Source organism: Aspergillus ibericus, assembly GCF_003184845.1.
Source record: "Aspergillus ibericus CBS 121593 unplaced genomic scaffold BO80scaffold_42, whole genome shotgun sequence".
NCBI classification, from domain to species: domain Eukaryota; kingdom Fungi; phylum Ascomycota; class Eurotiomycetes; order Eurotiales; family Aspergillaceae; genus Aspergillus; species Aspergillus ibericus.
The window spans coordinates 70,711-97,111 of NW_020292140.1; the positions used below are offsets into that span (position 1 = coordinate 70,711).

The 26,401-nt window shown below is 53.1% G+C and overlaps 8 protein-coding genes across 8 annotated transcripts; 5 read left to right on the top strand and 3 right to left on the bottom strand.

Moving 5' to 3' along the window:
• Positions 1 to 2,425: 2,425 nt before the first annotated feature.
• BO80DRAFT_427959 (FAD-dependent oxidoreductase) lies at positions 2,426 to 4,000 on the top strand. The gene is made up of 4 exons (XM_025720144.1): positions 2,426 to 2,779; positions 2,833 to 3,101; positions 3,160 to 3,530; positions 3,585 to 4,000. The coding sequence occupies exons 1-4, from the start codon at positions 2,478 to 2,480 to the stop codon at positions 3,978 to 3,980; spliced, it is 1,338 nt and encodes a 445-aa protein (XP_025572014.1). The 5' UTR covers positions 2,426 to 2,477; the 3' UTR covers positions 3,981 to 4,000.
• A 170-nt stretch (positions 4,001 to 4,170) lies between these two features.
• On the top strand, positions 4,171 to 7,710 carry BO80DRAFT_427961 (DUF747-domain-containing protein). Its single transcript, XM_025720145.1, has one exon. It carries the CDS (start codon positions 4,460 to 4,462, stop codon positions 7,598 to 7,600), a length of 3,141 nt encoding a protein of 1,046 aa, XP_025572015.1. The 5' UTR covers positions 4,171 to 4,459; the 3' UTR covers positions 7,601 to 7,710.
• A 196-nt stretch (positions 7,711 to 7,906) lies between these two features.
• BO80DRAFT_496067 (F-box protein) lies at positions 7,907 to 9,202 on the top strand. The gene is made up of 2 exons (XM_025723999.1): positions 7,907 to 7,930; positions 8,035 to 9,202. Exon 2 carries the CDS (start codon positions 8,085 to 8,087, stop codon positions 9,129 to 9,131), a length of 1,047 nt encoding a protein of 348 aa, XP_025572016.1. The 5' UTR covers positions 7,907 to 7,930; positions 8,035 to 8,084; the 3' UTR covers positions 9,132 to 9,202.
• BO80DRAFT_183626 (uncharacterized protein) lies at positions 9,168 to 9,405 on the bottom strand. Its single transcript, XM_025714043.1, has one exon. The coding sequence runs from the start codon at positions 9,372 to 9,374 to the stop codon at positions 9,204 to 9,206; it is 171 nt and encodes a 56-aa protein (XP_025572017.1). The 5' UTR covers positions 9,375 to 9,405; the 3' UTR covers positions 9,168 to 9,203.
• A 1,817-nt stretch (positions 9,406 to 11,222) lies between these two features.
• On the top strand, positions 11,223 to 14,192 carry BO80DRAFT_388998 (calpain-like protein). Its single transcript, XM_025717101.1, has 7 exons — positions 11,223 to 11,767; positions 11,833 to 12,019; positions 12,078 to 12,342; positions 12,395 to 12,655; positions 12,706 to 12,811; positions 12,861 to 13,052; positions 13,106 to 14,192. The coding sequence occupies exons 1-7, from the start codon at positions 11,336 to 11,338 to the stop codon at positions 14,048 to 14,050; spliced, it is 2,388 nt and encodes a 795-aa protein (XP_025572018.1). The 5' UTR covers positions 11,223 to 11,335; the 3' UTR covers positions 14,051 to 14,192.
• A 59-nt stretch (positions 14,193 to 14,251) lies between these two features.
• Positions 14,252 to 15,936, bottom strand: BO80DRAFT_481753 (putative salicylate hydroxylase; the record flags this gene model as incomplete). Its single annotated transcript, XM_025723384.1, has 5 exons — positions 14,252 to 14,433; positions 14,482 to 14,813; positions 14,861 to 15,599; positions 15,648 to 15,804; positions 15,901 to 15,936. 5 exons carry the CDS (start codon positions 15,934 to 15,936, stop codon positions 14,390 to 14,392), a joined length of 1,308 nt encoding a protein of 435 aa, XP_025572019.1. The 3' UTR covers positions 14,252 to 14,389.
• Positions 15,937 to 19,246: 3,310 nt separating this feature from the next.
• On the bottom strand, positions 19,247 to 20,662 carry BO80DRAFT_457946 (uncharacterized protein; the record flags this gene model as incomplete). Its single annotated transcript, XM_025722255.1, has 2 exons — positions 19,247 to 20,539; positions 20,603 to 20,662. The coding sequence occupies 2 exons, from the start codon at positions 20,660 to 20,662 to the stop codon at positions 19,247 to 19,249; spliced, it is 1,353 nt and encodes a 450-aa protein (XP_025572020.1).
• A 2,306-nt stretch (positions 20,663 to 22,968) lies between these two features.
• Positions 22,969 to 26,146, top strand: BO80DRAFT_363231 (glutamine amidotransferase subunit DUG2; the record flags this gene model as incomplete). Its single annotated transcript, XM_025716087.1, has 6 exons — positions 22,969 to 23,202; positions 23,250 to 23,375; positions 23,425 to 23,556; positions 23,607 to 24,149; positions 24,208 to 24,394; positions 24,444 to 26,146. 6 exons carry the CDS (start codon positions 22,969 to 22,971, stop codon positions 26,144 to 26,146), a joined length of 2,925 nt encoding a protein of 974 aa, XP_025572021.1.
• Positions 26,147 to 26,401: the final 255 nt, after the last annotated feature.

The window sequence follows — 26,401 nt, forward strand, 5'->3', positions numbered from 1 at the left end:
CTGTTCGCCGGGTAGACGACATGTCTATCCCTTTTGCCTGGCGAACACGATGATGACTCTTTGGATGACTGCTCTGTGTTCTCCTTTTATCGCTCGAGTAGGAGTACCATCTGGACCAGCTTGAATGTCGCTTCGCCGACCGCGTCTTGGAAGTTTTGCCTCCAGGACAAACTTATGCTCAGTCCCGTGACCATTACCTTCGCCGTCACGTCCCCGTCCTCTTGAGCTTTTGTTCACACATCAGAACTGACTCAGGTCCATTCAACAGCCCTTCGATTCTCGCAGCCGTTATCTGCCAACGCGATCCACTGGGGTGGCAAAAGGAGCAGCAGCCTGATCACCCATTGTTTGTCTCCTTCGGCATGCATAATGACCTGTCAGCTGTCGGTTCGATCAGCCGCGCGTTTTCTTCCTATGAATAAATTCAAGTAGATTTTCCCTGTCAAGACTTACCTTCACAGTTCGTTATGCTGACACCAAAAGGCCTTTCTACTGAGTTTCCATTCGAACGATCAGAATTTGCGACGTAGATACCACAATATTTATTCGAACGGTTCCTTCCGACAACCCGAGTCCTGCAGCGCATCACCTCATCTACCAGTGACTCAGTCATTCTTAAGCAACTCTGCAGGAGGCCCTTCTACCGTCGGAGCCGGAGTCAGGAACAAGGAAATGCTCCATGGCTATATAGTCTTGTGATCGGAGGTTGCCGGTATCAAAGAAATGACCCGGCCTACATCCTCGAATCATACTCCTTTGGCAGCGCACTTTCAAGGAAATCGTCATGATTACAAAATACGATCCCTGGCAGGCATGTGACCATGATAGCAGGATCCGCTGCCTAAGCTTCGGTAAGCGACATTAATAGCCTTCTCCTCGTCAAGATAATGAGCTCAACCGTCATACTAAAGACAGTATATTGCTATAGTCCCTCGCAAATGATCACATCATCATGGCATTACGGATTGTGGTAAACCACAACCCAACCAGCGTGATCTATGAAATCTCGGGTGACTTTTGCAATGCGAAGACGGTGGGCGAGCGGCTTGAAGCGGACCAGCATCGATACTGGCCCCCACTGGCCCCACTCCAGCTCCCAGTGTTTACTCCGTAGTATACACGTCTACTTACTCGGCTACACCCCTTCTAAGGTAGATCACGCTGCGACACACACAGCACCCTAGTATCATACTCCACCTGTCTCATATGGTAAAGAACTTACTTCGAACTATCAAAATAACCTCCTTGAAAACTTCATATGAATATACGACTCCTATACCCTTAAGGTATATAAGTAAATATGCTATTTGAGTGATTCATGATTGCTATTCTACTGTTATTTTTCACCTATGAATCTGTAGATTTCTACTCATGAGGCAGGGGCACATAAAAGTAAAAAGACCAGCGAAGCAGGGTCTAACTTAGTAAATAGACGCTAGTAGACAGTAGGCGACGCACTAGCAGCAGAAAGGGCCATCACCAACTGATCTCATTGGCTATTCCGTCAACTCAGATACTTGGCTGACCCTTCCGGCTTCATCACTATTTTGTCAGGCTCCAGGGTGATATATTGATTCACGTCTGTAATGCCGCGCCATCTCTGCCGTTGACCGCTTCTTCAAAAACGTACAGTTGTATGCAAATCATTCAAACCGCCGTTTTGCATACGGTAGCATGTACAGGTACATGTACAGGTATGCCGTTGGGGGTGTTGGCTGTTTCGCCGGCGGGTTGGGCATTGTGGGGGCGGGGGAGAAGGATGGTAATTGCTGCTGCTGCTGCCGCCGCCGCCGCGGGTTCTGATGTGGGTGCAGGTGGTGGGTATGGGCTGGAGGATCATCAGGAGATGGGGAGTGGGGGGTATTATCATTCATGAAAGAAATGGAGTCTAGCTAAGTAATGATTATGTCTGACACTACCTACCTATGAATTGGAATGGTGTAGATACTATGTAGATATCCATCCCCGGTTAAGTTTTGAATTGGTGGAAGACATGCTTGGCATGAGGATATCCCCGCAGTGGGGATGCGGATGTGTGTTTGAACCATATGCAGCAGGGGTGTGATATGTGTATGCACCATGTAGGTTGAAGGGTTGAACAAACCAGGTACACAGACAGGCATCTGTACGGAGTAAATAGAACGGTCTTTAACAAACACAGGTATCACTTCACGTAGGCACAGCCCGCTTGGCGTTGCGTGTCCGGTAATGCATACAACGGTAGCAGTAAGCACTAAGCACTCAGGCACAGACTGCGAGGCTGAAAGCATCAGCGCCACAGATTAACTCTACACGAATCTACCAATTACGAGTCGCAGCTAAGATCTAGAGCCAGCGGTCCTACAGGGAACATGAGGTCCACGGCAGAATATAAAGTCAACCATGTCGCTCTTCAGTTCGCCCGGCTAGGATTACAATCCAGCATTCTCGTGCAATTGCTAGTTTTTTTTATTTCTGTCAGAATCTGGAACATCACAATGGCTCTCAGACCGTGTAAAGTCATTGTCGTGGGTAGTGGTGTCGCCGGTCTTACCCTCGCTCTTATGCTGGAGAAGCATGGTGTCGATTATCTCCTGCTAGAAGCATACTCGGATATTGTGGCCACAGTGGGTGCGGGCATCGCTCTAGCACCAAACGGTCTCCGGGTCCTTGACCAGCTTGGTTGTTTCGAGGATGTGCTCAGTCGCTCGGCGACTATTGATCAGATCCACTTCCGAAAGCCAGATGGAACGGTAAACTGGGGGATGGATGTAGGTTTGGAGAAGGAGACTATCACAAGGCATGTTTTGTCTAATCCTGATCTATCGAGGCGGTTGCTGACCATGCCGCTAGGCACGGGTATCCTTGGGTCTGGCTGGACCGAAAGTCGCTGCTTGGAGTTCTGTATGACAACATCGCGGACAAGTCTAAGCTGTTGACGGAGAAGCGCCTGGTCTCTGTGACACACACCGAGACCGGGGATGTTGTGGTCACGGCGGATGGGTCAACGTACACGGGAGATATTATTGTAGGGGCCGACGGGACCCATTCCGCTGTACGGAAGGAGATCGCCAAACGCGCAGAGGAGCTGAACCTGGGCGAAGATTATGCTGAAGAAAACAGTAAGTTTTGCTCCCCTTGGGTCGGAATCGAATGTGATCATCCTAACCAATACCACAGAGGTTGCTGCAACCTACAGCTGTCTCTTTGGGATGTCTGATGCCGTCCCGGGCGTCCCTAGTCGCAGCCTTGACTTTATCGCCAACGAGGGGTTCTCATATGTATTAGGCACTGGCCCCAAGAATCGCGTGTTCTGGTTTTTATTGAACAAGATGAGCCAGAAATACTATGGCGCTGACATCCCGCGATTCACCGAGGAAGACAAGGAGAAGATACTTCAAGAACACATGAATGACCAGATCACGCCAGATGTTCGCGTGGCGGATCTCTACAGCCGCGTATTGACCACGACCTACGCGCCGATCGCCGAGTTTGTCTACAAGAATTGGCATCTGGGCAGGATGGTTACCATCGGAGATGCTTGCCACAAGGTAAGAAGGCCGATCCTGCTCCATATCGGATGTGACTAACCGTGAGTTGGGCAGGTCCTCCCAATTACTGCTCAAGGGGGAAACCAAGCGATTGAAAGTGCAGCCGCGCTAGTGAACGGTCTGATGACAGTTTTATCGCAGGGTCCGTCAGGGCCGTTATCGGAGTTGGAGATCAAGTCGATGTTTGATCAAGTCCAGAACCTTCGCGTCCCGCGCACGGCAAAGATTGTAGAGGGAACACATCTGCGACAGCAAATGGACGCAATGGAAACGCCAGAGCTAAAAGCCTTCCTGCTCAATGAATATCCGAAACTGAATCCGGGCGCGACGTGGTCAAGATGGGAGGGGATGTTTGCCGCCGCGGTGTCCTTGAAGAGGCTCGCTATTCCCGTGAGACCCAAAACTTCCCCTTTCCTGGATGAGATAATCCCAAGGGAGGCGAGCCTTTGAAGGGTTCGATGTAAATAGCGTTAAACAAAAAAATTGAATGTTGCATGATCTTGCATTGGTGTTGTCGGAAGATGAAACCGGAGAGAAAAAGAAGGTTGGGGATGACAGGCTGCTGACCGCCTTGGGGCTCCGGGGACGGTGGTCCCTGGTTTCAGTCCTCAACCAGCAACTCCCTCGCTGCAACGCAATCATGCCGATTCCTCTCGTACATAAGGCCCTCGTCTCGCGCTCGGCGGATTTGGAAGCTTGCGGTGTTTATTCAGCATGATATCGAACCCCCCCTAGTCGTCGGTCCGCTCGTCGCGTTGTGCAGTTAGCCTCGCTCCGGCGCTATCCTCCGCCCTACAACCGTGTCCCCCGTCCCTCCCCAACCCCACCGCTCGAATCCCTCGAACCCCTCGATGACCGTGCGGATGATGGTCCTGAGGTCGATCCCCATTGCCTTGTCATAGAATGGTCCACGGCCACTAAATACCATCATGGACGAATTACCCGACCGTTCCCACCAGCGAGGACCGGAGACTGTCGACGTGGCAGCACCAACCGGACAGCACATACCAGTATCCCCCCGAAAGATCGAGCGAGAGGGGGGTGTGAACAATAGCAGTCAGGACTTGGAAGCCGACAAGCAGCGACGAGGGACGGCCGCATCATCACGTCACACGGACGAAGCGGAGGATCGTGCCAATGGCACCGGCCATCTTGTGCGACGTGGAGGATATACAACGTCGGTCATTACGGATGGTCAAGATCGGAGCGATAAGGAGGGGGCTGTCCATTGTAGCGCCGTCGCCAGCGATCATGGCCCGAAGGGGTTTCCCAGCCACCCCACGATGAACGGCGAACAGAAAGGCGGTCAGCTTTCGCTCTCGTCAGACCAGGCCCTAGGGATGATCTTTGAACACTCCGTGGAGGGTACGGCCGGTGCAGATCATCGTATGACACCTAGAACCTCCTTGGTGGATGTTTTTGAAGGCTCCGAGGTTGTTTCAGCTCTCCATCGGTGGTCGCGGGACACATCACCTGCGAAGAACCCAGATAAAGACCAGGAGCGGGTACAAAGGTTATCTCCGAGCAAGATGCAGGAACTCACATCATCCCCTCAGTCTATTCCCTATCGTGCAGCTCCCTCGGAGCCTGAGCGTGGTCGACGCGCGGTGTCAGATGGCACGCATGCAGCCCTCCAGTCGGAACTCGATCTATCTGCAACACCTTCCTTGACCGAGACGAAGCCTACCGGCGACGGCATCCCCAAACCCCGACCCCATAAAGACCTCTCTATTGATGTGCCTGTTATCACCAGCAAGCCATCCATGCCGTCATTGCGAAGTCGGCCACCGGCCTCTCGAGCCGTGTCTACTCCCAGCTCGCGCCGGCAGACCATGCCGGCGACGAATGAACGATTGACGCAAACATGGGCATCTCGAGCAAAGCAAGAGCGTGCATCGATTAGCCGAGAGTCAGATACCAAATACCTTACACCATCTCCACAGATCGTCGAGCCGGCCCTACCGTCTCCTATGCCTACAGCCATCCCTCTTCCTCCGTTATCGGTACCCACGTATCTGCAACTCGAACTGGCGTCGGGTCGGCCTTCTCCATTGTACATCCATCGCTCTTCAATGAGCGACTTTCCCTACGAATCGTCTCGAGTCAAGCTTGAGCGACTAATGAATTTTTTAATGCTGCCTCCGGCGTTGGAGCGGGTGCTTTGGTTCGGTATACTAGCTTGTCTCGATTCCTGGCTCCATTCGTTCACTATACTACCTCTGCGTTTTACCAAAGCATTGTATATTCTGTTGGAATCATGGCTTGTCAACCTCGGCGTGGAGTTTCGTTTTGTGACGGGGTTCATTTTCAAAGGCGTCGGACGAGTGTGGCGGAGACGGCACCGAGCGTCTTCGGTGGACGAGTCTATGAAGGGCACTGAATCGGGACGGTCTGCCTCTGAAAAGCAGGAAATCGGATCGGTGGAACGAGAGGCACGGACTCGGGCCCCAGAGCCACGCAAGCGGCACCACAAACATCGGCGGCAGAAGAGCATCCCGTCGGCCTTGATGCCAGATGACAAGGCCGACATCCTTAAGGGACTGCTCATGATAGCTACATGTTGCGTGTTGATGCGATTCGATGCGAGTCGAATGTACCACTGGATCCGAGGGCAGGCCGCGATCAAGCTCTACGTTATCTACAATGTGCTGGAGGTCAGCGACCGTTTGTTCGCGGCCATTGGACAAGATGTGCTCGAGTGTCTGTTCTCGCGGGAGGCTCTCGAGCGTCGCCCTGATGGACGCAGCAAAGTCTTCCGGCCGTTCGGGCTGTTTTTGCTAGCATTGGCATACACAGTGATCCATTCTACAGCGCTATTCTATCAGGTGATGACGCTGAATGTGGCGGTGAACTCGTACTCGAACGCGCTGATCACCCTGCTGCTCTCGAACCAGTTCGTTGAGATCAAGTCCACAGTCTTCAAGAAATTTGAGAAAGAGAATTTGTTCCAGCTCACCTGCGCGGATGTCGTTGAGCGGTTCCAACTCTGGTTGATGCTCACCATCATCGCGTCGCGGAACCTGGTGGAGACCGGCGCATTCAACATCCTTGGTAGCTTGAGCTCGAGTCTCGGAGCGTACGCATCCACGGGAACGAACAGCACGCCTCTATCAACTCCGCCTCGAACCTCCTCATCCATCCTGCCACAGGCCTTTACCATCGTTCCGTCATCGATCATTGCATCATTTAGCCAAGTCAACACGTATTTGCCGACCCTGGCGCAGGTGCTTGGACCGTTCCTGGTTGTTCTGGGGTCGGAGATGCTAGTGGACTGGCTGAAGCATGCCTACATTGGCAAATTCAACAACACGCGGCCAGCCATCTACGGACGGTTCCTGGACATCCTGACGAAGGACTACTACACCAACGCATTCGCAGACCAAAACTTGACCCGCCGCTTAGGACTGCCAGTGATTCCGCTGTCTTGCCTCTTCTTCCGCGTTTCAGTCCAGACATATCAGATGTTCATAACAGCTCTGCTCCCACAACACCCGTCATCCACAGCAATAGAGGCTACGTCGTTGTCAGCCATCCACCGCCAGTACGTGCCGGCTCCGATGCCCTCGCCGCCCCCGTTGACGCTTCGCACGTTTATCCCGACATCCACCGCCTACGCAGGTGCGTTTTTCCGACAGGTGCTCGCCAACGCCATGCCGTCGCCTGCCCAGTCGGTGTATATCTTCACCATAGTGCTAATTCTGACCGGCTTTGTCGTGCTGCTGATCCTGAAGCTGCTATTGGGCATGGTTCTTTTGGCGTACGCGCGGTCCCGGTACAAGGCGATGAAGCTGCGTGAGGCCGAGCAGGCCCGTCCCCCACCGACAGCGCCTACTGGTGACCCTAATGGAGTGGCACCTCGCGGACGGGCATTTGCAGTTGAAGGCAGCCGACGGGTGGGGGGCTGGGGCGTGGTGGAGGTCAACGACGACCACCGGCGATGGATCTACGCGGACGACCCGGATGGACTCTGTCGGCTAAAGACGAAGGAAGAAAAGGACAAGAATACCAAGGAGGACCTGAACATGGACCATGTACAGCGATACGAAATGGTGGCGAAGCGGATTTGGTAGATGTATGTATATTCTAATATTAGATTGTAAATGCCCGACTGCACACACTGGACGGTTCTGTGCTGGTTGGTGATGCTGCGTGCAATGTATTGTGCCACGCCCAACCGGTTCGTATAGGGAAAAAACATCTTGCCATAACTCTTGCAAATAAAGGCTGTCCATGAGCTGCCCGGGACGTCATGGATTTGTGAGGACAGTCAGCGGCTGGTAATGACAGATAGAATGTCTGGTCAGGTGACGCATGGCCAGGGGACAGTCAGGCGAACGCAACCGTGACACCTTATCTCAAGTGTTGTCAAGCCCTGGCTCATGGATAGAAGTGGACGAAAAGTCTGTACAATTCCTCTCATCAGTTCCTTCGGCAGTGCTGTTGAGTATCTTGACTTGCAAGTTGATCGAGGTATCTCGGATACTGATGGATTGATTTATCGCAGGTGGACCTGGCATCTCCAAGACCCTTCGTTCGTGACCTGGCCAAACAAACATGGGTCGACAAAGCTTCAAATCTTTTCATCAAAGCGTGTCACAATTTTCGAGAATGGCTACCATCATGCCCCGCGCATATCGCTCCGCCACCGAATACCGTTTCGATGAAGAACAAACCGACGCTATTATTCGAACCACCGCCTACCACCGCAGAGACTTCAATCACTGCGCGATCTGGTTCTCGGGGCGCGAGCGCATCGATTTTTGTTGGTCAATAGGAACATCTTTCCAGCGGACTGCAAAGGTCGGACCCGGCCACCTTGACCGGCTACCCCTCGAGCTATTATGTGAAATTTTGCCCCGTCTCGATATGTATTCCTTGTTCAAACTTCGACAAGTAAACCTCAGATTAAGACAGGCGGTAGACTCTCTCAAACAGTATCAGAGGGTCATCACGCATGCACTAAACATTTTAGGCGCCTTGCTACGAACACGACTTGCCGTCAATGTTTCTCTGTTCGACTTTGACAACGCATTGTGTACCAAAACATGCTTATACTGCGGCGAGTTCGGCGGATTTATGTTGCTCCCAACTTGGAAGCGATGCTGTATCGAATGCCTCCAGAGGTCTCTGAATACCCAACTCCGGTCTCGGGTCTCAGTCCAAAAGCGAGTCCCGTTGACTAAACTCGAGCTCACCCAAATGAGATCATTCGAGAGCTTGTCTGGACTACGCACTATGTTAGAAACGGCACCCAAGTCCCACATTACAAGCGTTCCTGCTCGTTCGATCTCTTCGGCTTACCCAATGCAACCGAACGCACTTGCGCAGGCCCAGCTGACGAGATTTGGCCTAATCCAAATGCACAACGCTACGGGGTCATGCGCACTTCCTTATTATGACAAAGAGACCGGCGAAGTTGAACGCGGAATCTCGTGTGTCGGATGTCAACGCGCTATTGAAAGAGAGCTCTTCGGCACCAGGGGCACGAGACAGGGATACGACGCTCGAGACAAAGTGTATGCCCGGGACGGCTTTTTAGACCACTTTCGATGGTGCAAGCAGGCACAGCTTCTTTGGAAATCGAGTGGCGAAGGTAAATAGCGGCCTCACGAACTACCTGTGTCCGCTCGGACAGGAGGCTACTTTTGAAGAAGGGAAGGAAATGATAATCGTTTAGAACCCACTTGCTAGCATGCTGCGGTGTCTTGAACAATAATTGTTCGAATTTTTCTTCCTGACAAGGTGGCACTTGACATTTGTTCTCTGGCGCTCCTCGCATTGTTCGAACTCCATCTTCTTTTTGCAGTCACAAGTATATTTTTGGATGTACTTTGACACGCACATATCGCCCTAGTAAGGAGGTACAAGTTAAACGAGCACTGATATGGGGAATATTCGTGTCCTTACGGTTCTGTAGTGCAACCACTCGTATGGTCGCCGGTAATCGATGATATCAGCACGTGCAGGGTTCACTTGCACTATTGAGAAACTTTAGTTGCGGTGGTGTTGCGGTGTGGTATTATTCCTAACGTTTGATTGCTGATGCAATGAACAAAGAGATTCATTATAGTGAACCTTTTACTGTCGTGGAAGTTCCCCTAACGAGCATTTTATGTATGTCGGGCCAAACGTTGCCTCTAGTCCTTTTGGGTCAGGAAGCGCTTAAAAGTGTTCGAGACTGGCGGCTCCGGCAGAGAACTGAACTTCTCACAGCAATGGCTTTCGAAGCCGTGTCACATTCTAATCTCCTTCCACCCTTGTTCCAGTCATCAGCCACAATCGTCGCCAAAATTGCTCAATTTGAATGGGAGGTTCCTCGGATCGAACGCGAAACAAGAGCATATCAATTGCTGGAGGGATCGGGGTTGACCCCGCGGTTCCTCGGCCATGTGCATGAGAGTGGACGCGTTATGGGGCTTTTATTGGAGAAGTTAGGAGGACGTCGTGCTTGTACCCAGGATCTGGAGATCTGTGAGACCGCTTTGGGGAAGCTACATCAACTGGGGGTTTTGCATGGGGATGTGAAGAGATACAATTTCCTTATTACGGAAGGGGGGGGTAAAGCTTCTCGACTTTGAATGTCATCAGGAGAATGCTAGCCCGGAGTCGTTGCGTAAGGAGTTGGGGAGTTTGCGTGCCGAGTTGTCCGAGGAGTCGGGTCGCGGTGGAGGGTTCATCTTTCACCATCATTGACATCCCACCGGGCTGACAGATCCCACTGGCTGATGGCATGATGAAGGATGCGATGAGCCATCTGATGACTGGCATGCATCAAGCGATGACGGGAATGGGACTTTGGTCAATGGAACCGCCAGAATCCCAAGTCAAGAGAACGATCATTTCTACGGAGTTTCCAAACAGTCCATCTCTAGAAGGGTAGACAGAGAAGGAAGTATAGGATCGATAGATGCTGGGTTGGAATTAGCAGGGCCAATCTGCTTGTAGGTCCTCCCCATCCAGTTCCGCGTTCCAGACTACATGCATACATCTTGAGGTATGATTTCTGCGAGAACAATTTTCGGGCTCGCCTTCATTCACACAGCTTCAGGGTGGAAAAACAAAAAGAATCTCTTCTTCCCAATGAGCAAGCATAATCAGTCGAATCGCCGATCCCGAGCCTGAGCGCTTACCTTGCCGCCGAGGGAACTCGTATCCCGCATGCAAATGCAAGCGCTTTGGTTTTCTATTAATAATGACCACTGATAGTCAGCATCTTCGCTGGGATTCAGTCCACGAGAGTGCTATCTATATTGTGGCGCAAGCCTGAAAAATGACACCTTCTTGACTAGTACTCCCATAACAACGTGGGTTTGTGTAGTAGATTGCTTACAAGGCTGAGTTTCAGCTCTGATACCCCTCTCCGCTCCCCAGCTCACAGACACGAACGGCTGTCTGTTTCACCATGTTATAGCGTGCATGAACGTGCATACCGTACCGCTGATCCACGAGGCTGGTAGCACCTGATCACTCATTATTCTTGCGCGCAATACGCCCTAGTGGAAGCAGTGATGCAGCGTGTGGGACCTCAGTATGCCTATTGGCCATCGTGCCCTAGAGGCGCTTGGAGGATTATCAGCGTCAAGGAGGTTCGTGCTGATTTGTTCGGCCTCGGATAGCGATACGAGGGGTACTTGAGGAGCCCGTCTTTTAAGGCTGGACATGCGCCCTTTGCAGCACTTTTCTACGGATGAGCATTGATCGTGAACCTTCTTTCACGTGTGCATTTTTCCGCTTCCCTTTCTTTCCTTGGTACAGGATATCCTCTGCTCTATTTATACTTCATTACTACATTGACGGTCACCACCATGGATTGCGAAGACAATGCAGACTTGGTCTATACCCCTCCCCCCTCATCACAGTCCGAATGTCGCATGCGGAAAAAGGCAGCCCAGCCACCCCAAGAAACCATGAAGCAATTCTGGGATAACTTTAATTCCAAGTTCCCTGGCCTGGTGAATACAGTGTTGCCGGACAATCCATACGCGCGCACAAAAGCTGCGAGGACACCAAACGGCGTGATCCAGGGGCAGCACGCCAGCCGGTCTTACGACCAGGCTCGCACGGAGTGTCAGCGCGCTGTCGAACGCATTGCGCGGGAATGTGAACGATTGAATCAGAAGTATACGGACCCGCACTTTGACATTGAAGTCGATTTGAAATGCGGGAGGAGGAACTATCTGGAAGGGCTGGAACAACAAAATCTGGAGATGCTTCCGAGGGGGGTCAAGAGAGTAACTGTGAGTTCTGCTTCTCAAAGAAGCGCTCTGAGGGAAAAAGGCAGACTAACAGTCTGGTGTCGCAGGAGATCTTCGACAAACCGGAATTCTATATCAACGGGCCCACTGCCTCGGATGTGCGTCAGGGTCGAGACGGCGATTGTTGGTTCATGGCTGCGCTGTGTACCATGGGGAACAAAGAAGGGTTGATTGAGAAGGTTTGTGTCGCTCGCAATGAAAAGGTTGGAGTGTATGGTTTTGTGTTCTACCGAGGTGAGCCATAACCATACTGTAGAAGAACGAAACCGCGGGTGAAGTCTAATTCTCTTAGATGGTGACTGGCAGCAATGCATCGTGGACGATAAACTATACCTTCGAGCCGCAGATTACGATGAGTCCGTGGAGGAACGGCCGATCTGGGATGATATCAATCGCATTGACACGGAAGAAGAGTACCGTAAAGTCTGGCAGACGGGGTCACGGGCTCTCTACTTCGCTCAATGTGTGGATGAGAATGAGACCTGGTTGCCTTTGCTTGAAAAAGCTTATGCCAAGGCACATGGCGATTACTCTGCCATCGAGGGCGGTTTTGTCGGGTACGATATATCTCCACAGGTTCTTCTCAGTTCGAGGGCTAATATATCACAGGGAGGCTCTCGAGGACCTCACTGGCGGTGTGACGTCTGACATTCTCACGAGCAATATCCTCGACAAAGACCGGTTCTGGAAAGAGGAGCTCATGCAAGTCAACAAGGAATTTCTCTTTGGCTGTGGCACCGGTCTGTTCTCCAACTGGCTCGACCCTGAATATCGTGGTCCTCCAAGAGACAGAAAGGGTATCTCTGAGAACCATTCCTATTCGATTATGGAGGCGAGAGAAATTGATGGACAGCGCTTACTCCGGCTGAGGTTCGACCAACCACCCCCTCTTCCTTATCGAGCTATCTGACTCCGTCCAGAAACCCCTGGGGCAAGAAAGAATGGACTGGCGCATGGAGCGACGGATCCGAGCAATGGACTCCAGAATGGATGGCCAAGTTGGGACATAAGTTTGGGAATGACGGCGTAAGCCCTCACAATTTACCCTACCAGAAGCTTCACTCACAAAACACAGTTCTTCTGGATCTCCTACGACGACCTACTCAAGAAATACCAGCATTTCGATCGGATCCGTCTATTCAACGACGAATGGACTGTCACTCAGCAATGGACAACCCTAAACGTCCCCTGGTCCGCAGACTACCACAGCACGAAATTCGTGCTCGACGTAAAGAAAGCCGGCCCTGCCATTATCGTGTTCTCCCAGGTGAGTGCCCCCCTCAATCACACCCCCCTCAAACCTCACTAACCACCCACCAGCTCGACGACCGCTACTACAAAGGCCTCTCCGGCGAATACGAATTCGTGCTCAAATTCCGACTCCAAAAAGAATCCGAAGACGACTACTTCGTCCGCAGCCACAGCAACGAACTCATGTGTCGCTCCGTCAACGTAGAAGTCGACCTCGAAGCAGGCCGCTACCACATCCTCATGAAAGTCACAGCCTACCGCAACCGCGACAAACTCCCCACCGAAGAAGTCGTCCGTCGACTGGCACCCCTCCGACGCGGAAAACTCCTCCAGATCGGTCTCTCCTACGATCTTGCCCACGCGAAGGGCATCGTCCAGGAAACGGCCCAGGAGAAGCGCGCGCGCGAGGAGCGCGAAGAACGACGGAAGGTCGCGGAGAGACGGAGACAGCGCGCGGAAACGAAAAGGAGACTGGAGAGGGAGTGGATCCGGATTAGGAAATTGGAAGCTCGTCAACGAAGGCTGGAGGAGAGATTGGCTGCTAGATCGCACGAGGGCAAGAAATTCGTCCCTGACGGGCCTGTACAGTCACCCGACGATTTACCCATCCGTGAGCTCACACTCACCGACACCGCACCCATCCCTGGAATCCAGCAAAACGGTACCCATGCTCTGAACCACCACGTCCACAGCAAACCCTCTCGAGACCACCACCACCACCACTCCGACTACCTAGAGGGATTCGAATTCGACTCCGATATCGATATGCCGCCGGATGAGCCAAATGAGATGCTGGGCACACCGACGACTCGAACCTCGTGCAGTGGGGATGCGGACGTGAACGCGAATAGTGATCCGTGGAATGCGGTGTGCGTGGTTGGATTGCGTGTCTATTCTAAGGATTCTCGGTTGTCGTTGGAGGTTCTTCGGCCTGTGCCGGAGGATGATGTCGAGGCGGCGCTGGATATGGATGATCCGGCGGCGAGTGCGGCGTCTGAGAATGTTGGGTCTTGAGTGGTTAGGATAGGATGGTGGGTATGGAAGTCGTGGGTTTTATTTACTTGAATTTTGATTAGCGTTGTGGGATGCTTCTAGGAAGGGACTGTGCCGGTCTGACCCTATCATTGTCTCTGCTACGAAGTTCATATACCGATTCATGATTTGGTTCCTATGTGCGTAGTTTACAGAGAGGTCTCACAGAAAAGGTATGTAGAAGTTCGTATGTGCATTCTATGCGGTGTATGTATGTACAGTCGTAAGTATCCGTCGCTAATCGTAACGTTGAGGAAAACGCCAAAGCTAAAATCTAATCCCAGTCATGTTGAAGAAGGAACGTGTAGTTGCGAGATAATCTCACAGATGGTGCCGCAGTTCGGACACGTGGTTGCCTTGGAGTTCTAGCGTTGTTAGTAGATATTGGCAGACCGTAGGACCAGTCGACTTACCAGTCCATGCATCCAGAGCTGCCTTCTCGGCATCCCATCCCCAAAGGAACTTTTGCGTCTCCAGATCGGACCATCGGTCGGGATTCGAACCGCTCGTCAGTGAGGCGCGGAATTGTTCGTCGCGCGCGCGCTGCTCCGGACCATCGGGCAGGTGCAGCGTGATGCGGTTTTCCGAGCCGGATTGCTGGACGGTCTCCGCGCGGGGCTTCCGAGATTTCTCGTAGGCTTCCAGCGCCGTGGGAATTTCGGCCCGCGAGGTGATAGTGGAGAGCAGGACGCCAAGCGCAGCCGCATCCTCCACGGCTTGAGCAGCACCCTGCGCAACGTACGGTCTACAGAACATTAGTAGACTGCTGACAGTAGCATAAAGGAGACTGACAGCATGGGGTGGCAGGCGTCACCAATGAGAGCCACGGAGCCCCGGACCCAGGTTCTCAATGGGGCGTGCAGACACAGCTTCCATTCCAGGACGTCATCGTCTGGGACCAGGTCGATCAGCTTCGTGACCCGTCGGTCCCATCCCTTGTAGTTTTCAGCCATGGCTTGCTTGGAGCCTTTGGTCGTCCACGACTCCTCGACGCCGTGGCGGTCAGGGTGAAGCAGGACGACGTTGTACATGTCGTGATTGCGCACTGGATACGCAATGATATGACGGCCGGGTCCGAGCCACCGAGTAGCTTGCGGCTCATCAACCAAGGTTTTCAACTCCGGATCGCTTTCGAGAGCGCTGCGGGGCAGCATAATTCGGTAAGCTGCATCACCCGTGGGGATGGCCTTGACCGAGGATTCGTCCAGCAGTTGGTCCCGTAGAGCAGACTTGATACCGTCAGCAGCGATGACAATGTCTCCCTCGACCACATTGCCATTGGCCAAGACCACCGCTGCCGGGTCAAACTGGACCTCGGCGACGGGGGAGTTGACGCGCAGTTCCACATTGGATAGCGTCAGTGTCCGCTCAATCAGAGCGTTGTGGAGGTCAGCCCGGTGGATGACCGTCTGTTGGCCGTAGGACTTGTTGACTGGCAAAGTGGCAAGAATGCTGCCATCTTCCCATCGTCGCACATGGATATGCTCCAAAGCCACATCCTTGGCGTGGATCAACGGCGAGACACCCCACCCTGAGTCATTAGATGGGTTCGATCACCAGGGGAGGGAGCAGAGCTTACGATCAAAGAGCGTCAGCATATTCGGAGAGACCTGAATGCCAGCCCCGACTTCCATGAGCTTGGGTGCCGATTCCAGGACGGTGACCTGATGTCCTCGTAAACCCAGGGTCAACGCCGCAGCCATACCCCCAATGCCTGGTGGAGTTAGTGACGCATTCTTCGCTACAGCTCAGGAGTAGCATTTCATACCCGCACTGGGAATCACGTCAGCCACCATTCAAGTGTGGAAGAGAAAAGATTTGACTTACCCAACCACAATCACCTGCAGGGGTGTCTTTGCCTGCTCCATGTTGACGGAGATATTCGATATACCACGGAAAAGGGTATCACGAAAGACAGCAAAGAATGAGGCAAAGGCGGGAAGAAAACAGTCAAAAATAGAATAAAATTCGGAGGCGCGAAGCTACCAGAGCAGGCGAATCTAGGCCGTACAAAATCCGCGGGTGGAGGGTTCGCCACTCAGGTACAGGAGTTCATCCAATGATCCAATCTACCACCCAAGGCAATCACAATCCAGACGGGGAACAAGCCCTGATAAAGGTTTCTAGGACTAGACACAAATCTTCGAAATCCCTACAGCCGGAAATCGGCAAGCACGACCCCCGGATGGCTTCTCCACTGAGGAGGAGGCCGGCCGGCCACCCGGGTGAGTCGTATAGACCCGTTGCGAATCCATTGGACCATTATTGGGTCTCGCGTCTGGATGGCTTAGCTGGGACAGGTAGGCTGGCAGGTTGGCAGGCTGGCAGGCTGGCCGTTCAGACTTCCGCGAGGGTCAGGTTGATCAGGGAGGAGAACAAGCCCCCCACCTCCAGGCTTAGATGCATGGGATGCAGACTGGATGCACACAGGAGGCAGAAGAAGGCAGAAAACGGGCCAAGAGGCCGAACGGTCTCCGGGAGCGAATCAGGGGCCTTGCTGGCCAGCCGCCGGCGATGACTAACCGACTTCCCCGGCTGTTCTGCCGGACTCCATCTGCCGGGCTCCCCAGTGCGTTTCCTGCCCCTGTTCACGCCTCGCTTCCCCGCCCAGCGGCCACGGTCCTTTGCTTGGTGCCCGGCAGGTACTCTTCTCCCCATTGCCGATGTTGATCGACGCCATAATTCTGATCTATAGCCCAAATACTAGTTGTTGAGCCAGCTACGGAGTAGATACCGACGATATGACGAGGAACTTGGGAACAGGTCTCTCGGACCTACCTAGTACAAAGGATTCTGGGGCTGCAGTGTCACAAGAGCCCGGGTGATAAGCTGCATGCCATAAGCCGACCGCATGACCGGCCCCTTTAGTTCTCCCACTATTGTTCTCGAACCTTACTCCATCCGGATTGTGACGACTGTCGCTCCTACATATACGAGGATTGTGCAACCTCCAGGGCGCGATTTGCGTCTGCAGCAGATGTTCTTGAGGAAATCTCTTCTTGCCGATGTCGGACCGTTGATCACGAAGAATTGCCCTTGACTAATTTCAATGATGATAACACCGATGCCTCGTGTCGTCGCAGGTACAGCCTTGCAGTAGCTGCACCCGGAAAGTCCAGATTGAGTCAGTGATCTGTTGATAGAGAGACAGTTCCAGTGGGCCACGCCTTCGATTGGCGGAAGCTGCAGACCCCCGTTACGCTTGAACGTGCGTGACCGTTGTAATGGAAGTCTATGGCCGGCCCACCCAATATGCTTTTGTCTCCCATCCGCCTTGGCCGTCTCTGTTGCCTCTGTTGCCTCTGAAACATACTCCGTACCGTGTCTACATCCCACCTCCTACTTGTGCTAGGAGGAGCTAGTGTATCCATCTAATATCAACATCAATATTCAGACCACTATCTTGTAAGCACTACTAGCCGTTGCTCCTCACTATCTGGGCTTCTCGACAGTGGACAGTGGAACAGTGAAGGATAGTACCTCATAGTAAATAATGAATGAGACAATTCGTTTGTCATTCATGCCCAACTGGCAAGGAGTGAAGGATACCTACCAATTGAATATCTTCCAATGATCATAGATCGGTGCTGTATACCTTAACTTCTTCTGTAGCAACCAGCGCCGGATTCCATTCTCTACAACCTCTCCCTCTCAAGACACCGTTTAGACAGTAGAAATCACAATATGCTGTGGATTACTTGCTCAAGGCCTTGTACCCGAATGCAGTCTCTTTTTATGTCCACTAAAAAGGAAGGCTTCATATACTATGTCCTAAAGACACCTCCATGGTCCTGTCCTTAGTACACTTGTGCCAAGAACATACCTACCGAACAATAGAAAAGCTATTCTCTTCATCATCTTACTCGTGTGCTTCCGTTTCTGTCTCTTCTGATCCTTCTGTTTCGTCTGTCTCTTCTATTCCGTCTGTTCCTTCTGTCTACACATACCACCCAACTCGGCCCTTTCACGTATCCACCATGGATCCAGCATTAACACACAAGCTCAAGACATGACTCGCCTTGAAAAATGGAACCTTTCTGATCAGGATACAGAATTATCTCAAGCTAGCCAAAGATGGGACAAAACCCAAGTGTTGCGCTCTTGTGAAAGCAAACGACAAGCTGCACACTACCAAATAAACGACGCGGCGCTATCCATGATGAAGAACAACATGCACAGCGAGAGGCGGCTATTCCAGTATTTATCCCACTCACATTCGATCAACAAGTTGGGGGAAGAGAAGATGGCTACGTGCTTTCGAATCTCAATGGCCTGTGCTTTCATCTAAGGATGGGACAGTGGGGCTGTCACAGTCTCAAGACTCAAGAGAATAAATAAATTGGACCCGCAAATCAGCCGCCACAATGCAGCGCTACGCTACTCGGTTGTAGATTGTACCGCCCCTCTAAGTGCCTCGGTCATTCTATATCTCGATCTCACGAACATCATAACGGGCATCAATGCTAAAATTATATCAATTCCAGTGCGGTTTGTGTATGATCTTTGGTTTTGATAATCACTATCTATGAACCAGTCGTTGAAGATTGCGAGAACATCGCTCATGGCCTATTCTGCAACACTAAGGACCAACGAGCCTGGGTTGAGATGACTGGTCGACAATAGAGGGGACTACGTATTCGAACTAGACTCCAGATTAGGAATGTATTAGATATACTGCGTTCGTATCTACTATACGATTGTGATCGCTGGAATGTTCCACCGTTGTAGCATATCGTAGATCTTCCATTCTGACTTCCCAACCATGTCACTACGTCTCCCTCCCACACTTTTCGAGTCTTCCGTCATTATGATCAGATGGGTAAATCTCGTAGCGGTTTGGGAATCGTGGTTCTTACGGGCTGCTCTTGGGTGTATTGGACCAATTATTGGTGGTAAGGGTGGTTTTTTTCTTGTTGTTGTCTCATGAATGTGTCTTTTGATTTGTTTGTAGAACCCATATAGGTGTTGAGGCACATCGTGCCAGCATTCTCATACTGTATCTTTTATAGAACTGGTATATTGTTAAAGGAAACAAATTCGCCAAGTCTATTGCGCCAACAAATATCCAACCCATCGTTAATCCGAATCAAAGACCAATCGTAAAGCCCAACCCCCTATATACAATATTATATACATTTTCATTCGTAATCAATCTGTCGTTAAGTAAAAGTGTCAAGTTCACGCAGTGAACATCAGACGAAGACGGCTGGATCGCTTCTTTTTCTCCTTTGGTTTCGGTTCCATGTCGGAGTAACGGGATTCCGCTCGGGAGGGCGCATGCGAGGGTGCCCTCGACGGCGCCTTGGACGGCGCTTTAGAGAACATCCGTGAGGGGGCCTTCGAGCCGGCGTGTGACTCCGGTCGGTGATCGGCGCGGGAACTTTCGTGATGCGTCCGCGACCGACGAGAGCGCCGGGAAGATGCTGTCGAGCGACCGTCATCGTCGAACTTGAACCGCGGGTCCCGAGACATTCGTGCCGTAGTCACATCAATGCCCGACATAGCCGCTGCGGTAGGGGTGATAAATTCCCCGTCGACGGAAGTACCAACGCTATAGGCCTCGGCGTCCGCTACGCCGCGCCGCCACATCTCGACGGTACTCAGGCATTCAGTATTGAACTCCATCATGTCATCCATGCCAGGGTCTTCCTCGGCAGCCGGCGCCCTCATAGGGTTAGTCGTGGTGGTGGTGGTGGTGGCAGCCTGGATCTGCTTGACGATCTTATAGCCACCAAACATCACAATCGTGACTCCAATACCAACACCTGCCGCGATCAAGAACTGTGGGCTCGCAAGCAAACCGAAGATGGTAGGAGCCGCGGTCTTGAGGGCCGACAGCGCGGATGGCGCCATCTTTGTCACAAGATTGCTGATCTCGGCCAAGGTGAGCGCCACAGCAGCCATAGCGTCTGGATGCTTCTGCAGATGCGCGATAGTGGCGGTCGCGCTATGTTGCATACAGTCGGCCTCCTCCAGGAGCCACTGAGCCTTGTTCACGAGGCCATTTAATTCAGGATCTTCGATTCGCTGAAGTTGGCCCTGTTCCGGAGATGGCACCTTCTCCAGGGCCGACGGGTGGAAGTCACCGTACGCTAGGTCCATGTCGACTTGAGCATCGGATTTAGAGCGACTGGTTGTTGGTCGCTCCGGCCCGCGCATGACGACATCGTGGGTGTGACGGCGTACCATCTCAACTGGCCGACCGTCGTATGGATCTGCATACGGATCTTGCCATTGCACGTCCTCTTCATAGACTGAAGGCTCGCGAGGGTGATGACTGCGACCTGAGTGGTATCGAGAACGGCTCCTCCGCGAAGATGCGACTGAGGGCGCATCGTCAATGTGAAAGTTCTCGATGGCCCTTAGTGCTTCTCTCTCGGCAATCTTAGCGTTTCGCTCCGACTGAAATTGGGCCTTGCGTTCGCGATAGGCATTCTTGGCTTGACTGAAAACGCCAAACAGATGTTTGCTCTGTCAACCACTGGAATTAGTACCGTGTGCCATGGAGTTAGCGGGGAGATTGGATGTATGTACCGTACTCACGACTTTGCCGGACTTATCAATCACGGCGATCGTTTCGCCCAGGGGAGCCATGGTAGCTGAGTATCTGGTTTGTTTTCACCCGGCGTTGATGTCAATTGACTCCTTTCCTTAATTGAGATGTCGCCCAGCGGACATTCAAATAGGAAGAAGCATCGATGAAGTGACAAGCAAGAGTTCCACCAAGAACCGAGAGTAAGACGAGCGGTGTAGCAAAACCTGGCGAGCGGATATAAAAATGGAATAATATCGACACTAGTAGGGCCCGGTGGAGATTTGGCCCCGATCCCAAAGTCTGGAATGACGGAATGGTGGTCCAGGCCTTGGCGTCGAGGTACTGACGGAAATCGCAGTTCCGGGGTCTGAGATATAACTGCGCCGATGGCAAATTTGAAAAGCTGATGCCTGCTGTCAAGAGTTTGCAGCTCAGCTGTGGTGGTGGTGGTCGGAATGATTTAAGACGAAGTGATTAGACGATGGAGGATAAGCGGCGGAAAGGTCCGGTACGATGCAACCAACTAGCATGCAGGCGGGTGACCACGCCACGGAAGAGATTTGCACGGCACAGAAGACAAGGTAAGGGCAGTCAAGTAGAGTGCAGAGCAGCGACAGGGGCTGAATTTGAGGGGGCTGGGGGGTTCTAAAAGGACGCAGGCCCGGCTGCGGCGCCTAAAATGGGCATAAAGCGATGAATAGGAGAAGTATCCGCCTTGCCAATCCAAACCGGTTGGGTGTCGATGAAGCTGGGAACAAGGCAACAAATGCGCCGAAGCGATCGAGTCCCAAGATCTGAATGGCTGCACGGATCCGTGGAGACTGCGTTGCTGTCACGGCGCGATCCAACGGAGCAAATGCTCCATTAGCGGGGAAGGCGCTTGGGTACTGACGTGGGAGGTCTATGGGAGGGGGTCTTGGTCTCGTACCTGACGCCGATGCAGACAGACTTCATCCCAGAGCAGCTGGGCGACCTCAAGGCCCTCTCAGCCTTATATACAGAGGACCATGGATTGAGAACCGGGGTGGTACCACTGGACACCAGGCACCTCCCTCCATCTCCAACGACCCCCGATGGAGGGCCACTAAGTTTGACGGACGGTGGAGGGGTTCATGGCAATTGGCAGTGGCCCAACCCCGGCGGGTGCCTGAGGACCACAGGCATTGGCAGGAATGGCGGTGATGCCGCCCCTCGTGATTGGTGAGGGCTGTCACCGCCACTGTGGCTGGTGTCGCCCCACGGGAGGTCCGCGGGTTTTCCGGTATGGATGTGGTTTCGATACCTTAAGTATCCTCCTTCCAGCTCATGCAATTCCCATAATGCTATACGGGGCATGCCCCCATCAGCAGAGATGGCTGCCCGGAAAAAAGGATGCCTCCCACGGGCTGAGAATTGTGATCGACTTGCTTCCTTTTTCTCCAGCTCGCCCCCTTTTCCGTCTCCTCCACCCGATCCAACCTGTAGCCAAGATACCCCGTAACCCCTACACACTTTTGAAATATGTCGACCCAACCAACGCCGGCCATGGGACGGATTCCGACAGCTGGCTCTTTATCATCCTCTGCAGCCCGTCCCCAGTAGTCAGCTCGGTCGATCGAAGTGCGTCAAGATGCGTTATCTGTCCCAGTCTCCGTGCTCCATATGTCGCAATCAGGTGTCAGCCTTTGCCCCTGATTTCAGACATTCTCCTATAAAGACTACTTCCTCCATGGGGGCTGCAGAGAGCAACGTTGGCTTGTCAAATGGGCATCTATGAACCATGTCGCTGTGCGTGACTGACACCTTGATCGCACGTCTGTTTTGGGAACCGAGGTTAGTGATGTGCTCTTATGTCTCGCCCCGGATTGCTAGTGGAGCTCAAAGGAGCCCAAAGGTCAAATCGAAAGGAAATGGAAGGCTCATGGACTGCAGGGACAGGAGTTGCTGGAAAGTCCCCGACCAGAAGCCCAGTGAGTAATGGATATTCCGTTCCGTCCGGTATCCTCCGTCGCACCGCCACAGCCGAGTTTCGCTCGCTGGGGCCACTAGTATTATTATCCTCGACGGTGATTCGTCCACCTTGACAACCTTCACCGGGTCGATCACGACATCCCTGGAGGTGAAGCAAATCAAGCTGTTCCACCTCAATCAACACGTTGTTGCATTCCCTCAGCATCACTCCTTCTGCTCCCATCCTGATTGATGCTAGCCTGTCTTGCCTGATAGTGCCGACGCACCTTTTCTTTCTCTATCTCTATCTTCCTTATCCACCGCCCCATCAGCGCACGCCTCACTTCCTGTATCACATCACGTGAAACTGACCACTGATCTGCCCACGCAATTGAAAGAAGCATAGCTGAGATATTCCGGCTCCATTGCGGGAGCAATGGACCACGCAGTACATGTAGAATCCGATAGCATCTCGGAGACCGATGACCAAACCAAAGTGTGGGAGTCCGATCCTCGCTCCGTGACGGCTCATCTCGCTCATGACTCAGCTCACGCGACTCTCCCGACGGAGTGTGGCATCGGCCACCGCGTCCAAGCTAGTCGGTCGGTCCTAGCCCTGGTTTTAGATCAGGAGTGTGTCTTCGCTGGGCTTCAGGGAGGAGACATTGTCGTACGTGGCTCCTCTCATCAGTGCGATCGCCCACTGACTCATCATAGGCATGGTCCTTGGAAACTTACGATCTCGTTCTCTCAGTGCATGCTCATCAAGAGAGCGTGCTTGATCTATTCCTCTCTGAAGACGGAGAGCTTCTCTTCTCTAGTGGAGGAGATTCCGTCGTCAATGTAACTGCTTTCGTCCGACATATGCCCCTGCCATGTTGACAAGCCACAGGTTTGGTCCACGAGGACCTTTGACCGGCTTTATTCCATCCACTCCCATCACGATGTGGGTGACATCTTCGCTGTGGCCTACTCGTCCAGCTTAAAGACGATATACTGTGGTGGTCAAAACACCAGCATCCAGGTACCTAAGGATCCTGTCTAGAAGAGTGTGCTCCGTGCTGACAAGGTCAGTGGTGTGATATATCGCAGCCGGATGCGGCTTTGACCAGGCATTCGGCCGCTCAGCTGTCCAGACGGACCCATCGATTCTTTGACTCACGTGGTCCGGACGGTAGTCGGGCTCCCAGATCGGACCCTGGCTCCGATGGCGTTCATCGAGGTGGTCAGGTTCTCACCTTCAAACGGGACCACCACCGCCTATTTTCGCACCATGGCTACATCTACACTATGCGTCTAGTGAGAGGGCTGATTGAGTCAGCCCCCACTGAAGAGGTGCTCCTGACTGGCGCAGGTGATGGTGTGGTCAAGATGTGGCGCCTAAACGAAGACAAGGACAATGCAGTGCCGTCGCCGATTGCGAAGCTCCAAAACGGAGACCCGGTCCTTTCTATCGCTGTTGAGGGCTCGTTCCTCTACTGTGGTCTTGCAGGGGGTTCCTTGAATATCTGGAATCTGGACTCTCACCAGCTGGTGAAGCGAATCTCCATGCATACGGGTGACCTGTGGGCAGTCGATATCATTAACGGCGTCGCAGTGTGCGGAGACTCCAATGGTGTCATCAAGGCAAGTGGTCTCACCCGGAATTTGGAGTGCAACACTAACCGGCCTCTAGAAGTTTAACTCGCGGTTTGAGGAGATCGGTAGCTGGGTGGCTCACGGAGGCACCATGTTGGCGTCGTCATCCGGTCGCTTCAAGGATCGTTACATCTACGCTAGCGGTGGTAACGATAATACTGTTGGTATTTGGGATTTAACGGATGTATCTCGCGCTCAGGGCGAGCAGCCTCCAATTAACAACGGTATGGCCCCAGAATGCCTAGGAAGGGTTGTACTTATTGACCGGTTCAGATGAAATGGTCAACTGCTTATCTAAGTTCGTGGCATTTAAGACGATCTCATCGAGCCCGAAGTTTGCCGGCGAGTGCAACCAGGGTGCTGCATTCCTCCGCCGGCACTGCATCTACCTGGGCGCCAAAACTAAATTATTGACCACTGGGGAGGATACGAATCCAATTGTGCATGCGCGATTCGCCGCCACGGCCTTGGACAAGGTCGATAAAACGATCCTGTTCTATGGTCACTACGATGTCGTTGGAGCCGATGCCCACCGGGCCAAGTGGAACACGGATCCGTATCAACTAACCTCCATTGATGGTTTCTTGTACGGGCGCGGCGTGTCAGATAACAAAGGCCCCATCCTGGCGGCCCTGTATGCTGCTGCCGACCTTGCGCGACAGAAAGCGCTCCGCTGCAACGTCGTCTTCCTTATTGAGGGTGAAGAAGAATCGGGGTCCCAGAACTTCCATGAGACAGTTCGCAAACACAAGCCAGAAATCGGCCCGGTGGATTGGATCCTGCTGGCCAACAGTTACTGGCTGGATGATAATAACCCATGCTTGACCTACGGTCTACGCGGAGTGGTCCATGCCAACCTCGTCGTTACGAGTGATCATCCTGATCTGCACAGTGGTATCGATGGAAGTTCCCTGCTCGACGAGCCATTGAAGGACCTGACCATGCTTCTGGGCACCTTGGTCGGACCCAAGGGCCGCATCAACCTCCCGGGCTTCCAACAACCGGTTCTCCCGCTCACCGAAACGGAACGCCAGCGCTACACCGCAATTGCGGAGATTCTTCTACCGCACCACCCTGAAATTGCGGACAGTGAAGCCCTCATCAAGTCCCTCATGCATCGCTGGCGTGAGCCGTCCCTGACCATCCATGCTGTCGAGGTGCCCGGAAGCAGCAAGAGCGCGACCACAACGATATCCCGCAAAGCCAAGGCCAGCCTGTCCATCCGACTGGTGCCGAACCAGGAAGCGGACGAGGTGGCCACCAACCTGACCCTGTATGCACAGGAGCAGTTTGATCGACTGGACTCGCAGAATGATCTGACCATTGAAATCACGGGCAAATCGGATCCTTGGTTGGGCGATCCGGACAACGAGATCTTCGAGACCCTGGCGGAGGCAATCACGGCGGCCTGGTCGCCCAAGAACAAGCCCCAGAAATATGCCTACCCGCCTATTCAACGGGAGCACTCGGACCTGACGACCGGCGCCAAGCGGTCGAAGGAGCGGTCCGGTCTCCAGCGCAAGGACTCGGCGGATAGCTTGGCATCGCACATTGACCGGATCATCATGTCGACGACGACGTCCTCGGCAGAGAAGGCGGCCCGCCAGCGGTCGTCTCTGAACACGACGGTGCCCACGTCCTCGACCCTGGCGAGCAAATCGGGGGCACCTGTCGCGGATGAACCTGCGGGGACATCGACTCCCCACGCTGCTGGGGAGAAGGCGTCCGGTGCGACTGGGGGAGAACGCGGCGGGTCCAGCGTGCGGCCGATCTACATCCGCGAGGGTGGATCGATCCCGACCATCCGATTTCTGGAGAAGGAATTCTCGGCGCCCGCGGCGAATCTACCGTGTGGGCAGGCCAGTGACAACGCGCATCTGTACAACGAGCGGTTGCGGGTGGAGAATCTGTACAAAAGCCGGGAGATCTTTTCGTACGTATTTTCGAAATTGCCGGGAGCGGCTGTAGATAGTTAGAATCTTTCGGAATGGAGATGGCGCGTGCCACAGCTTTGTTTAGTGTTAACTAAGGTTTGATAACCCGGCCATCCCTTGCCCGCGAGGGATGCTATAAATGGCGACCGATCGAAAGGCTGAAACGACGAGCGAGTTGCCGAAACGGGTAAACCTTGCGGGCCCAGCCCGTTGGTCCTTCGTTAGTCGTTATCTTACCGGATTACCTGCCTCGTACTATCCATCTGACTTGCAGGTGACTGTTTCGGTACCGACCCC

Coding starts and splice junctions, on each gene's coding strand:
- BO80DRAFT_496067 (XM_025723999.1), top strand. CDS start 8,085: ATGGGTCGACAAAGCTTCAAATCTTTTCATCAAAGCGTGTCACAATTT.
- BO80DRAFT_427961 (XM_025720145.1), top strand. CDS start 4,460: ATGGACGAATTACCCGACCGTTCCCACCAGCGAGGACCGGAGACTGTC.
- BO80DRAFT_427959 (XM_025720144.1), top strand. CDS start 2,478: ATGGCTCTCAGACCGTGTAAAGTCATTGTCGTGGGTAGTGGTGTCGCC. Junction 2,780..2,832: donor GAGAAGGAGACTATCACAAG/GCATGTTTTGTC, acceptor CCATGCCGCTAG/GCACGGGTATCCTTGGGTCT. Junction 3,102..3,159: donor AGATTATGCTGAAGAAAACA/GTAAGTTTTGCT, acceptor CCAATACCACAG/AGGTTGCTGCAACCTACAGC.
- BO80DRAFT_183626 (XM_025714043.1), bottom strand. CDS start 9,374: ATGTGCGTGTCAAAGTACATCCAAAAATATACTTGTGACTGCAAAAAG.
- BO80DRAFT_388998 (XM_025717101.1), top strand. CDS start 11,336: ATGGATTGCGAAGACAATGCAGACTTGGTCTATACCCCTCCCCCCTCA. Junction 11,768..11,832: donor GGGGGGTCAAGAGAGTAACT/GTGAGTTCTGCT, acceptor CTGGTGTCGCAG/GAGATCTTCGACAAACCGGA. Junction 12,020..12,077: donor TGGTTTTGTGTTCTACCGAG/GTGAGCCATAAC, acceptor TAATTCTCTTAG/ATGGTGACTGGCAGCAATGC.